The sequence below is a fragment of the Tursiops truncatus genome, chromosome 7 (genome assembly GCF_011762595.2).
Source record: "Tursiops truncatus isolate mTurTru1 chromosome 7, mTurTru1.mat.Y, whole genome shotgun sequence".
NCBI classification, from domain to species: Eukaryota; Metazoa; Chordata; class Mammalia; order Artiodactyla; family Delphinidae; genus Tursiops; species Tursiops truncatus.
In genome coordinates this window covers 62,377,096-62,390,329 of record NC_047040.1, presented here as the reverse complement: position 1 = coordinate 62,390,329, position 13,234 = coordinate 62,377,096, and the positions used below count along the sequence as shown (strand labels likewise).

The window sequence follows — 13,234 nt, the reverse complement described above, 5'->3', positions numbered from 1 at the left end:
GTCCGGGAAGATCCCACACGCTGTGGAGCTTAGAACTAAGTCCGTGTGCCACAACTACTGATCCTGTGTGCCACAACTGCTGAAGCCTGCACGCCTAGAGCCTGTGCTCCACAACAAGAGAAGCCACCACAATGAGAAGCCTGTGCACCACAATGAAGAGTTAGCCCCCACTCACCACAACTAGAGAAGGCCCCAATGCAGTCATAAATAAGTAAATACGTTTCAGGAATAATTTGGCCAAGTGCCAACCAAGTGCCAAATCCTCAGGTGTTCTGAAGCTAACAGAAAGGTTACAAACCAGCTGTTAACCCTTTCAATTAAGGTCTGTAAACAGCCAACAGTCAGTCCAAAGATATTGTCTTTGTTCTCTTTGATTTTTTTTTAATTATGGAAAATACTAACATGTACAAAAGTGATTGAAATTGTATAACAAATTACCCATGTTCATTACCCATCTTTACCAGTTAATTTATGCCTAATCTCATGTTACCTGTCCTTGGACAGTTCTCCATTTCCTGTTTGAAGTAAATTCTAGGCATAACATTTTATTGATAAATATTTCACTATCTCTAAAAGGTGACTCTTTTGAAAAAAATAACCGTACCATAATCATATGCAGACATATATACACATATGTTCCTAAATGTCAGAAATCCTTAACAGTGTTCAAATTTCTAATTGTTTAGTTAATGTTAATTTTTTGATGTTTGAATTTGAATCCAAATCAGGTTCAAACATTTGGGTTGGTGTTGTAAATTTTTTTTGTTTTTAATAGATTATCCCACCATTTCTTTTTATGTTTCTTGAGATTTATTTGTTGAACAAGCTAGGTCATTTGTCCTGTAGTGTTTCTTTCCCATTATTGCACACACTGAATTTTACGGATTGCATCCTTCTGTTATGTAATGTGTTCCTTCTGTGCTTCTATTTCATATAACTTTGTAGTTAGATCTAGAAAATTGATCAGATATAGTTTTGATTTTTTTAAATTCTATTTGATGGGAGCAAGGGTCACTTAGGACAGGTTGTCTCTGCTCTGCAGTGGCCATTGGTGGGCAGTGCCTCCTTAGGAGTTGTCAAATGGTGATATTCTAACTCTGTAATTCCTTATTCATTTATTCTTGGAGTACTTTTGATAAAGAGCATCTTCCCTTCATCTTCTATTTGGTTAGCCAGTGGAACAATTCATATACGATAAGAAGGATAAATGATTTATATTTTATTTACCTATATCTGGATTCTAATGTATTTTCTGTTCCACTGTATTGTAGTTATCCATATATCAATATTGTCCCAGCTTTAGCCTGAATTCACTTACTTCTCTTTTAATTAAGGCATAATGGACTGAAAATATCCTATTGATTTCAGGCATACAACAGTGATTTGATATTTTTATACATTACAAAACGATCACTATAATAAGTCTAGTTATTCTCTGTCACCATACAGGGATATTACAATATTATTGACTATATTCCCTGTGCTCTACACTACATCCCCATGACTTATTTTATAACTGGAAGTTTGTACTTCTTAATCCCATAAACCTATTTCCCCACCCCCTTAATCGCCTTCTCCTCTGGCAACCACTAGTTTCTTCACTGTATCTATGGGTCTGTTTCTGTTTTGTTATGTTTGTTCATTTGTTTTGTTTTTTAGATTGCACATATAATTGAAATCACACAGTATTTGCCTTTTTCTGTCTGACTTATTTCACTTAGCATAATACCCTCTAGATCCATCCATGTTGTCACAAGGGGTAGGAGGTCCTTCCTTTTTTATGGCTAAGTAATATTCCATTGCGTGTGCGCGTGTGTGTGTGCGTGCACGCGCTACATCTTCTTTATCCATTCACATATCAGTGGACACTTAGGTTGCTTCCATATCTTGGCTATTGTAAATAATGCTTCAGTGAAGGTTGAGTTGCATATATCTTTCAGAATTAGTGTTTTAGTTTTTTTTTGATAAATACCCAGAAATAGAATTGCTGGGTCATATGGCACTGCTATTTTAACTTCTTGAGGATCCTCCATGCTACTTCCCATACTGGCTATATCAATTTACATTCTCACAAACAGTGCACAAGGGGTCCCTTTTCTCCACATCCTCACCAATGCTTGTTATGTGTTGTCTTTTTGATAATAGCCATTCTGACAGGTGTGAGGTGCTATCTCATTGTTTTGATTTGCATTTCTCTGATGATTAGTGATGTTGAGCATCTTTTCATGTGCCTGTTGGCATCTGTATGTCTCCTTTGGAAAAATGTTTATTCAGGTTCTCTGCCCATTTTTTAATCAGATTGTTGAATTCACTTCTTTAAGTCCACCATGGTTGGAATTAGAATACTGTTAGGTGGGCGAAGCTCTGTCCAGTCTGTCATATCTTCCTCCATTTCCTAGTTAACCTCACTTATTTGTGTTAGTTTCCTCATCCTTAAAGCATTTGAGTTTTGGGACCCCTTTTAAAATTAAACTTCCTTAACCCAAAATAAAATTTAAATTTGAAATTACTTTTTGTAGAGACCCCAAAACATATTTATTAATCATTGGCAAATGACTACCACTACCCTCTGTTGTAAGTCTGCTTTTCAACCAAAGCTAAATTTCTTAATCATTAGAGGAATACTCAGACATTGAATAAGCCCATGCCAGTGGAATCGTGTTTCTTATCTTTCCACATTCATGCATAGTATTTTTTCTATTACTTCTCTCCTACAGTTGTACTTCCAATATTGATAAGAGAAAAAGTTGAAAACTACAAAAAGATTAGAATCTGGGATTCTTGAGTGTTATTTCTGTGCCTTTAAAAAAGTATGTTATTCATATGATTCCTAAAATTAACTTAGTTTAATGTTTTAGATTTACCTATTACTTTTCCAGAATTCTTTAGATATAAATATAACTCTGCCCCATGCGTCTGTAGATCTGGATTCTAATCTTGAGTCTTAACTCCTTTCCTGTACGCCTCAGGTCAAATAGCTGGATGAGCTAAGTGTTAAATACTGGACTTTGAGAATCTGCAAAAAAATCTAAACTTCCACTTACAAAGTTTGTCTAAAAAGTGTTCACCAAACCGTTTTGCTTTTTATTAAAGCTAGGAAAGAAGAAAAGAAAAGGCATAAATCCTCCTCCTCCTCCTCATCATCATCCAGTGACTCAGATAGTTCAAGCGATTCTCAGTCCTCTTCTGATTCTTCTGATTCTGAAAGTGCTTCTGAAGAGAAATCAAAAAAAAGAAAGAAGAAACATAGGAAAAATTCTCGTAAACACAAGAAAGAAAAGAAGAAGCGAAAGAAAAGCAAGAAAAGGTCTTAATTTACTTTTACAGTACTGACTTTGTATTCTAATTCCCTTCTGTTTATATATAAATCTATTGGGATTTTGGATCAATTATATGGAACATGAAAATAGTGAGAAATGTTTCATAGCATGAAGTATAAGACCATTTTGATATTCTACAGTCTATAGATTAAATTTGGGGACATTCATTTTAATTTTCAACCAAACCATTCAGTTCATTTTGTCTGAATTCAATGACCTTTTGGTTATATAGGTTTGTGTTTTATGGGAGGAATATAAGATTAGTGAGAATTATAGGAAACCAATGACTGTTTTATTTTCTGTAGCAGTCTCTCGCTTTTTTGTTCTTTATTTTTTTTCCTCCTATGATAGCATAGGGTAGAAAGCAGATAATGTCAGCATATTTCTTTTCTTTCCTGTTTTGTCTGAAATAATCTATGGTTGTACTAAAACTCATCTTTATAAACCTGTTGCCTCTAAAGCAGTTTCTTTACCTATATTTTCAAGTATTTTAAATTTATCAGAGGGCATTGCACATGAAGTATCATATTTTGGTTCCATTTTATTGGAAAATATTTTTTGAGAATGTGATAACAGAAACATTTGGTTTTGGTTTTTGGTTGGTTTGTCAGAGGAATGAGTATTTTCCCCATGTAATTGCATTTTTGGTCAGAGATCGGGGACAGAATGATGCATATATTGTACATATTACAAAGGAAAGAAATACCAACAATTGGAAAATCGGGGTAGGTACATAATAACCAAGTGGAATTTGTTGTGTGTGTTTCTTTTAAAGCGCATCTAGTGAAAGTGAGGCTGAAAATCTTGAAGCACAACCCCAGTCTACTGTTCGTCCAGAAGAAATCCCTCCAATACCTGAAAATAGATTCCTAATGAGAAAAAGTCCTCCTAAAGCTGATGAAAAAGAAAGGAAGAACAGGGAGAGAGAGAGAGAGTGGTATGTGAATATGTTTATTTTATAAACGTCTACATTCTCTACCACAGAACCTTTCTTTTTTAAAAAACCATTTTTGCTTATTTTAGATAAGGTTTAATTGGTGACCTTGTCCCAAGATTGAAATTTCTTAATAGGATAATGTTAGCAAGGCTCCTTTTTGCTAACCACATAGCTGAAAAGATAAATTGACTTAATTCAGACAGATTTTTGAATAAAAGTTACATTAATTAAAAAAAAGAAACAAGCACTGCAAATGGCAAAAACATATTGTTAAGTGGCATTCCAAACAAATTCCATTTAAAACAAGTGTTTTACTCTGTTATTTGTATACATTAAACTTTTAAGCAAGTAAGAACCTTTATTTTTCAGTTTGTCTGATGGGGGAAAATGCTGTTTTCCTTGCCTGGTTTACAATATTGTGGTATTGAAAATTGACAGCATATTCAAGTACTTTGAAAATTTTTCTACATAAGTTCACATTATTAGTATTAGAAGTTGTTGGTTCTTGATGAATCATTTTAATAATTATGTCCAAAGATAGAAAAAAAGATGGGTATCTTTCTCTTATTTATAATTGGAAATAATGTATTTAAAAGTGGTAAAATTCTGAACATTCCCCCTATACTTTCACAATACAGTAAAAATATAAAAGTAAGTCTTGGTTACTTGAATTGGGATAATTTTGATGGATTGGATTGAGTTTATTCAGTTAATAGGAAATTGTGTGTCTAAGGAAGTAAACATTAAGGAGAAGATATTTGAACTACTTTAGAATGCATTTTTCAGATATAACATACACAGATATTGTTAGTGCTAATTAAATATTAACTCATTATTATTTGAAAATAAATAGTTTCCCTTTCTGGTATAAAGCATGATATTAAACATTTTGCTAATTCAGACCATCTTGTCTCTGTTTAATTCACATTAATTACATTTCTCTATAGTTTTATTACCAGTGAACAACTGCTTATAGGATAGTAAGATACTTTAGAATCAGATAGCTTTAAAATTGTTCTCTCAACAGCATGTAGCCTACTCTGAGTTCCTTAGCACTATCAGGTTGACTTCATCTTAGTGATGATTATATAACAGTGTTTCTCAACAGGACACAGTTGGCATTTGGGAACAGGATAGTTCTTCATCTACACACATTACAAGATTTTAGCATTCCTGACTTGTCACTCGGTACCAATAGCACCCTCTAGTCATTGACAGTTGTAAAAATGCTCCCATACTTTTCCAGATAACTACTAGGATTGATAACATTCCTGGTTGAGAACCACTGATTATATATGTAAGACTTTAAATTTATTAGTTTAGATCAGTAAAGCTATGTTCTCCAGATTTATTTTTATAAAATAATGTTTTTTAATTTTCCCTCTGCTTCCTTCTAGTAATCTACTTAACTCCCAGCCTGCTTCATACCAGAGGCGACTTTTAGTTACTAGGTCTGGCAGGAAAATTAAAGGAAGAGGACCAAGGGTAGGTGATTCTTTTCCCAGAAGTTCTAATAGTATTGCATTTATCTTAAATAATCCTAGAGTGTTTCTTAAGTATTGTTTTATACATAAGTAGTTAAAATTTAGAGTAGATACGGATGTTGAATTATATGTTCTCCTTTTATAGTAACTTCTTTGTGTTGGTTCTTCCACATTGAAAATCCATGGGATGTTAATGGATTTTACATGTACATGGTATAAAATGAGATTGAGGTCTTTCTTGTACCCCTTTGTTACTTCCTGACCACTGTGTCCCTATGCTTGTTAAAAATTAACCCTATTCTTATATTTCATACTCTTTCTCTTCACTGGATTCTCCTCATCAGAATTTAAATATCTTCTTGTTTTTTCAAAACTTTTAACCAACGTGGCTATACTTAGTATATTATTTCTTCACTTCCTACTTGTTCCTCAGCCATTTCAGTTTGTCTTCTGCCATTCTGCTGAAAACAGCACTTGCTTTATGGTCAGTTCCAAGTCACAGAATCCATTGGATCCTTTCAGTCTTTGTCTTATTTAATCTCCCTCCTTGTAACACTCTTTTCCCTTTGCTTCCATCATCTTTTCTTCCTGTCTCTGGCCAGTCTGTCTTAAATTTCCAGTGCTAGTTCATGCTCTTCTACCTGATGTTTAAATATTGTAGTACCTCAGGGTTCTAACTCTTCTCACTTTGCATATGCTTCTTGGGCAATATAATCACTCTCGTAACTTCACTGGGTACCTGTATGCTGATAACTGTCAGTTTTTCATCTGCCTTTCTGGCATCAAAGGTTTATTTGATGACCATTTAGGTGCCTAATGGGCACTTTAAACTCATCATATACAATGGTAAGCATAAACACTTCTTCAGGCCTGACCCTCCTTTAGATTTCTGGTCTCAGTGACAGACACTACCACCTGTGCAAGCACTTAAACCTGAAGCCCAAGAATCATTTTGTTTCTCCCCTTTTCTTTCCTACCTTATATAACTTATCCATCACCAAATCCTGTCTGTTCAACCTCAACCTCCTAAATACTCTGAAATGTATCTGCTTCTCTCAAGCTCCACTCCTACCATCTTAGTTCAGTTCACCATTGTATATTCTCTGAACTATAAAGGGCTTCCTAACTATTCTCATAGCAGTTCTCAAACTTTTTGTCTTCGGACCTCTTTACACTCTTAAAAATGATTGAGGATTCAAAAGAGCTTTTGTTGATGTGGGATATAGCTATTGATACTTACTGTTTTAGAACTTAAACCCAAGACATATTTAAAACAAGAACATATAAACACACATTTCATTAGCAATGAAAGCAAAGATATCAAACCACATTATGCCTCATTGATTTCCTACCTGACAATTGAGAAATTTAGTTATTTTAGAAGGCATGGAAATAGCAGACATTTTTGAACCTAGAAATATGTACACTTTAGCAATTGTTATAATGCTTTTATATTTTTATATATTAATTTTTCCCCTCTTTTTTTAAAGCGTTATCGAACTCCTTCTAGATCCAGATCCAGGGATCGTTTCAGACGTAGTGAGACTCCTCCACATTGGAGGCAGGAGATGCAGAGAGCTCAAAGAATGAGGGTATCAAGTGGTGAAAGATGGATCAAAGGGGATAAGTAAGATTTAACTCTTATTTCAAATGCAGTAACAAGTATTTTTTTTAACTATTTAAAATTATTTCATTTAAAGCCATTTCAGTTGTTTCTGAATGTCTTAAGGAAAATAGAATATCATTTCAGCAATAATGGACACCATTGTTTTCCTAATAAACTTTCCCCAAAACTTTTTTTCTTCCTTTTTTAGGAGTGAGTTAAATGAAATAAAAGAAAATCAAAGAAGCCCAGTTAGAGTAAAAGAGAAAAAAATAACTGATCATAGGCATGTTTCTGAGAGTCCAAACAGAAAAAGTGAAAAGGAAAAGAAAGTTAAAGATCATAAATCTAACAGCAAAGAGAGAGACATCAGAAGAAATTCAGAAAAAGATGATAAATATAAAAACAAGGTAAAGAAAAGGGCCAAATCGAAAAGTAGGAGTAAGAGCAAAGAGAAATCCAAGAGTAAGGAAAGAGATACAAAGCATAATAGACATGAAGAAAAGAGGATGAGGTCAAGGAGTAAAGAAAGGGATCATGAGAATGTTAAAGAAAAAGAAAAGTCTGATTCTAAAGGAAAAGATCAGGAAAGGAGTAGAAGTAAAGAGAAGTCTAAACAGTTAGAATCCAAAAGCAATGAGCATGATCATAATAAAAGTAAGGACAAGGACAGACGTGCACAGTCTAGGAGTAGAGAACGCGATGTAACTAAAGGCAAACACAGTTACAATAGTAGAACAAGGGAACGAAGCAGAAGTAGGGACAGGAGCAGAAGAGTGCGGTCTAGAAGCCATGACCGAGATCGCAGCAGAAGCAAGGAGTATCACAGATACAGAGAACAGGAGTACAGGAGAAGAGGAAGGTCACGGAGCCGAGACAGAAGAGCAACGCCAGGAAGATCAAGAAGTAAAGACAGGAGGAGAAGGAGGAGAGATTCACGGAGCTCAGAGAGAGAAGAAAGTCAAAGCAGAAACAAAGAAAAATACAGAAACCAAGAAAGTAAAAGTTCACACAGAAAAGAGAATTCTGAGGGTGAGAAGAGAATGTACTCTAAAAATCGTGATCATAGTAGCTCAAATAGTAACAGGGAAAAAAAGGCTGATAGAGATCAAAGTCCATTCTCAAAAATGAAACAAAGTAGTCAGGACAATGAATTAAAGTTCTCAACTTTGAAAAATAAGGAGGATGAGAAGACCAGATCCTCAGTGGAAAAAGAAAACCAAAAATCAAAGGGTCAAGAAAATGACCACACACATGATAAAAATAAAAAATTTGATCATGAATCAAGCCCTGGAACAGATGAAGACAAAAGTGGATGAATGAGGTATATAAACTTATTTCCATTCTGTCTCAAATTTTAAGTTTTAGAGACTTGCTGATGAATCCCCTTTATGTTGTTTTCTTTTCATTGTTTTGGGTTTATGTTTGTCCTTTTTTTTTTTTTTTCCAATGTGGACTTTATTGAGTCGATCTTTTGATAATCTGCAACCTGGATAATTTGTACTGCAAAAGTTTTAATAAACTTGAAATGAGAAAAACACTTTGGTGTAATACTGTGTGCTGTGTTTAACTATTTCATGTATGCATTTTTGTGTTGCAACAATCAGCCAGTAGCAAACATGCTATCCTACACCCTGATTTGTGTGATCGGCCAGTTGGAAACAAACATAACTGATTGTTGGAATACATTGTTACAAAAGCTTGTGTTTCTCATGATTAAAGTAACCTTAGAAGCCACTAGGTAGAAGAAATCTTGTGTAGATTTTTCTATAGCATTTATAACAGAGGCTTGCAGCAGCAGCTTTTAATTACACAGAAGTGGGACCCTAATAACTTGAGATATTAAGTCATTACTTTTGATTTTATAGTAATTTGTGCTTTAAAATAGATATTTATATTGCACTTCATGTTACTCTTTATATTTCTACCGGTAGCTTGTTTCATATTAATATTTTTCCTCTTTAGTTTTGTTTTACTTCACTGTCTATAAATATAGTTGAGTATTTTTTTTCAGTTGATGTACTGATTGGGCTTGGCTTGCTGTTACACAGCATCTGACAAGAACTGTACCTTGAAGATCAGGTTGTAATTCTCAATTCTGTGTTGCTGTTGGTCTGAAGAGATGAAACTTGCTTTGGGGGAATGTTTTATTATTATTATTACCATTACCCTTCTCTAAAATGAAAAAAATAGTTTTCTCACTAAAACATACCACTTGTGCAGGTCTTTATGTTAGACAGATTCTAAAAATTGTTAGTATTGACACATTAACTTAGATTTCTCTTTTTGGCCACTGACCTATATAGAGTTGAGTATTAATGTTGCATGTTTTTTTTTTTTTTTTAACTTGAACTGACTTCTCTAACTCTCATAACTGTGAGCTTCAACTGGCAAGAAAATGCATCTTTTTTATCTATGTATCACAGTAGGCTGTAGCATGTTTATGACTCTGGTTTCTTCTATTCAGGGGGCTTTATGCCGTAACTGTTAATCATTATTTTAACTTGGCATGTATAGCATTGCCACATAGAGTAGAAAGTAGCAAAATTTGATAGCTTATAGTGTGAAACACTAAAGATATCCAAAGTCCGTTTAGAATTTTGTGTGTGGTATATTGCTATTTTAGTGATGTGTGGCCTTTTATTCTGTAATTTCTCTTCTAAATAAAATGTTGAACATACAGTAAACACAAAACCTGCCTCATTTGAAAAGAAATTTCAGAATTCCAATTAGTAGTTGCCTCTAGAGTGCTTTTGTACTTTACTATTTGTCAGTAGTGTCAAATACCTACTCTGTTACCAAGGTAGCTCCTTCGTAAACCCAGTAGCTACTCAATGTTATTTGTACTGAGCAAAGCAATGCTTATTAGCATAGTACTTCCCGTTATTGATTAAAACAGTAATGATACATTTGGCATTGTGGTAGCCATTTATATAACAAATAGGGTAATGATTGTTTGCAATATCTTGAAACAAATATCTGTAGCAGAGTCTTACAAATTTTTTTCCTGATGGTAAAAGTAATAGATGTTTGTGATAATCCAGGGTGGTTGATTCCTTAGAGACTTTGACCACAAACCTTAGAGATAATTGAGTCTTGAGTCCCCAAGCTGTATAATGTTAATATATTTTAAATTAGTTATTGTTTGTCTTAAATTCAGTAAACTGCATTTAAAAAGTCTTTGTTAAACTATTTGAGCTTCAAGAAAGGTGCTGTTTAAGAAAGGATTTCTAATAATTATATTTTAAAAAAAAAAAAAACATGCTAAGTAAAAATACTTCTATGTTGTCTGATCCCGGAGCTTTATCCACTAAGAATTATAGACAAGTAACCATAGGGGGAAAAGATAGTAATTTCGTTAAGTAGTATTCTGTTTTGGTCATCAAAGAAGCAATTCCATGCTAAACATTATTTATAAGCCTTTTAAAAAAAACTTTGTTAGCTGTTTTTACAATAGAACAGATATGTGAAGGAGTTGAAGTGAGAGATGACAATCAGCTAGATTTTATTTTCAGAATATAAATAACATTTAGAAAATGATCAAACAGCATTAATTGTACCTCATCTGCCTTTGCATCTGAATAGTACACCAATCAAATGATCCTTTCATTACATTTTTAATGGTTGTGCAACCTTTAGTTTTTACTTTGAACAACTTTGTTTTCCTAAAAGTCAACTATTTAATTCTTTACTGCCAAATTGATAATAGTTTGAGCTTACAGTTTACCTCAAAGTGTGTTTGATTTAATATCCTCTTAAAGATATTTAGTTTGTTTTTATTACTTGATTGGCAATATATGAGAAATTTTTTCATGATTATTTCATGTGAATTCTTTTTCTGGGTAAACCATCTGCCACAGAAATTGACACTGCAGAGTGATTAATGTTAAAGAGCTTGTAGAGAAGCTACTAGGTTGCTTTAAAACATTTTTAAATTACTCTATAGGTAGTGAGTTCATAGAGCATTGTAGTTTCTAAGTTTCTTAATCAGATCCCTCACAGAAGTTTCAAAGAATTTGTCTTATAAATCCATCTTTGCACAAGTGTAATATTGACTCATATTGGCTTTGCCTAATGGCCTTTGATTCTGTACTCAGTGGGAGATATGAAACTGAAAAGTAAAAATTTCTTAATATTGGGGACGGGAACACACTGGGCTTCTCATGTTTTCAGTAGTAGTAATTACTGACAGTTCTAATTTGTTTTCAGGTTAGTGTGTGGAACAAATTAGTATGGTTTTAGTAGTTGATTTTGCTTTACTCTGGGTGGCAGTATTTTTCATCACACTTCGAACCTTTATGGAATTTGAAAAATTCCATCAGCAAGGTTGGAGAAGGGAGTTGTTGAGGGGTTTTGTTTGTTTTTATGTACTGGGGGGAGTGGTGGGATTGATTTGTGTGTCTGCCCTGCCCCCCTTTTTCAAGCAAATTCCTATGTTTACCAAAAGCACATGCTGTATATTTTGTTCCCCCTTTGTGTGTTTATAGTATTTTGAAGGATAAATGAATTGGGTATTTGTATGTGGGTATATTAAAAGTTATGGCTGCTCTCTTTACAGAAGGGAAAAACAAATGAAGTTAATGCACTTCTTTTCCTAGCTCAGAAGTCACTGTGATGTATATTTTTTTAATGAAATTTAGGAATAAAGCTGTTGTTGCAATTGTATAATTAGTTTCAAAATGCTGCTTCTCTTATCATTAGTCTAGTAACTGTTAAACTGTTTTCTGCAAACTGCATTTTACAGAATTTAAACTCTGAAACTATCAACTTTTATAGTTAAACATTGTATAAAATAAACTATACTATCATAAACAGTTTGTTTTTGTATTTTTTAAATCATTGTATTAGCTTATTCGGCCTTTATTTTTATTAAAAGCTAAATAATGAAGATAAATCAATTAAAATAATACTTTTATTTTACCCACAGAAATTGTATTAGGAAAAAACTGAGCAAAGAGTTTAACAATGTTGAACTTCTTTTAAGAATTTAGCCAGCAGTGACAATTTCCAGGTTTAGGAATAAGTTCTAGTGTAACTGTTTAATCATAGTGCTTCACATTGCAAGGTGTCTTTTGCCTCAGCAGACTTTTAAGGTTATACATGGAATTTGCATTTCTGTCAACTGGAGTGCTACTATTTGCTTTTTAATTCCTCCAAATTTCTCAGCAGCAGGAACACTGTATTATATTCTGTGCCTGCCAGCTTTAATATAACACTTACCATTGTAAAGCCATATAAGTGTTAATTGAGTTTGTAAAACAGATTGTCTAGTTTTTGGTTTCTTGTTTATTTTTGGTTTTAGGGAAAATTAACCTAGTTAACTTGAGAGTTAGTCACTGAAAATATATATGCTTAAGTAAAAACGTTCTGACCATTCAGTGGTTTATATGTGTTAGCAGGTGAATATTATTAAACTCTCAAATTCTGGAGTGTTTTTAAATGTTTTATTAAGCCAGGAGAATATGTAAAATGTGAGTGCTTCATATGGACTGTGCAAATTTGTTATTAAAATACTTTTAGTTTCAATGTGCTTTTTCTATTTTCATTGCTTTCTAGGTTTCTTTCCTAAACATACTTCCTAACCTAGTACTGTGTTTCTTTTTTAAGTGTGGATTCATAATTTTCACACCTCCCCCACCCCACCAAGTCCTCTCAATACCCAAAATGTCCTAGTTCCAATTTACATCTTTGCCACAAATTTTAGCTATGGTTTCTTTTTATCAAATTAGCAGATCAGAGCAGTTGTGTACTAATAGGTGCAGGTTGTACAATATTATGAATATACTTAATGCCACTGAATATTCTTAAATGGCTAAAATTATACATTTGGTTGTGTATGTGTTTTATCAAAATAAAAAATGGAATCTGACTTAATCTTGAATGGGGAAGA

The 13,234-nt window shown here is 33.4% G+C and overlaps 1 protein-coding gene across 5 annotated transcripts in view; it reads left to right on the top strand.

Moving 5' to 3' along the window:
- The window catches only part of PPIG (peptidylprolyl isomerase G), a 41,103-nt gene extending 32,219 nt beyond the window's left edge, over nt 1–8,884 (top strand). For 4 of the 5 annotated variants that reach the window (XM_073807595.1, XM_019922840.3, XM_019922841.3 and 1 more), the window contains 5 exons: nt 3,094–3,307; nt 4,096–4,257; nt 5,655–5,742; nt 7,232–7,368; nt 7,556–8,884. In XM_073807595.1, the coding sequence (XP_073663696.1) occupies nt 3,094–3,307; nt 4,096–4,257; nt 5,655–5,742; nt 7,232–7,368; nt 7,556–8,663 (1,709 nt within the window). In that variant the 3' untranslated portion in view covers nt 8,664–8,884. The remainder of the gene's footprint in view (nt 1–3,093; nt 3,308–4,095; nt 4,258–5,654; nt 5,743–7,231; nt 7,369–7,555) is intronic. The other variant, XM_019922843.3, reaches the window with a different exon arrangement.
- Nucleotides 8,885–13,234: the final 4,350 nt, after the last annotated feature.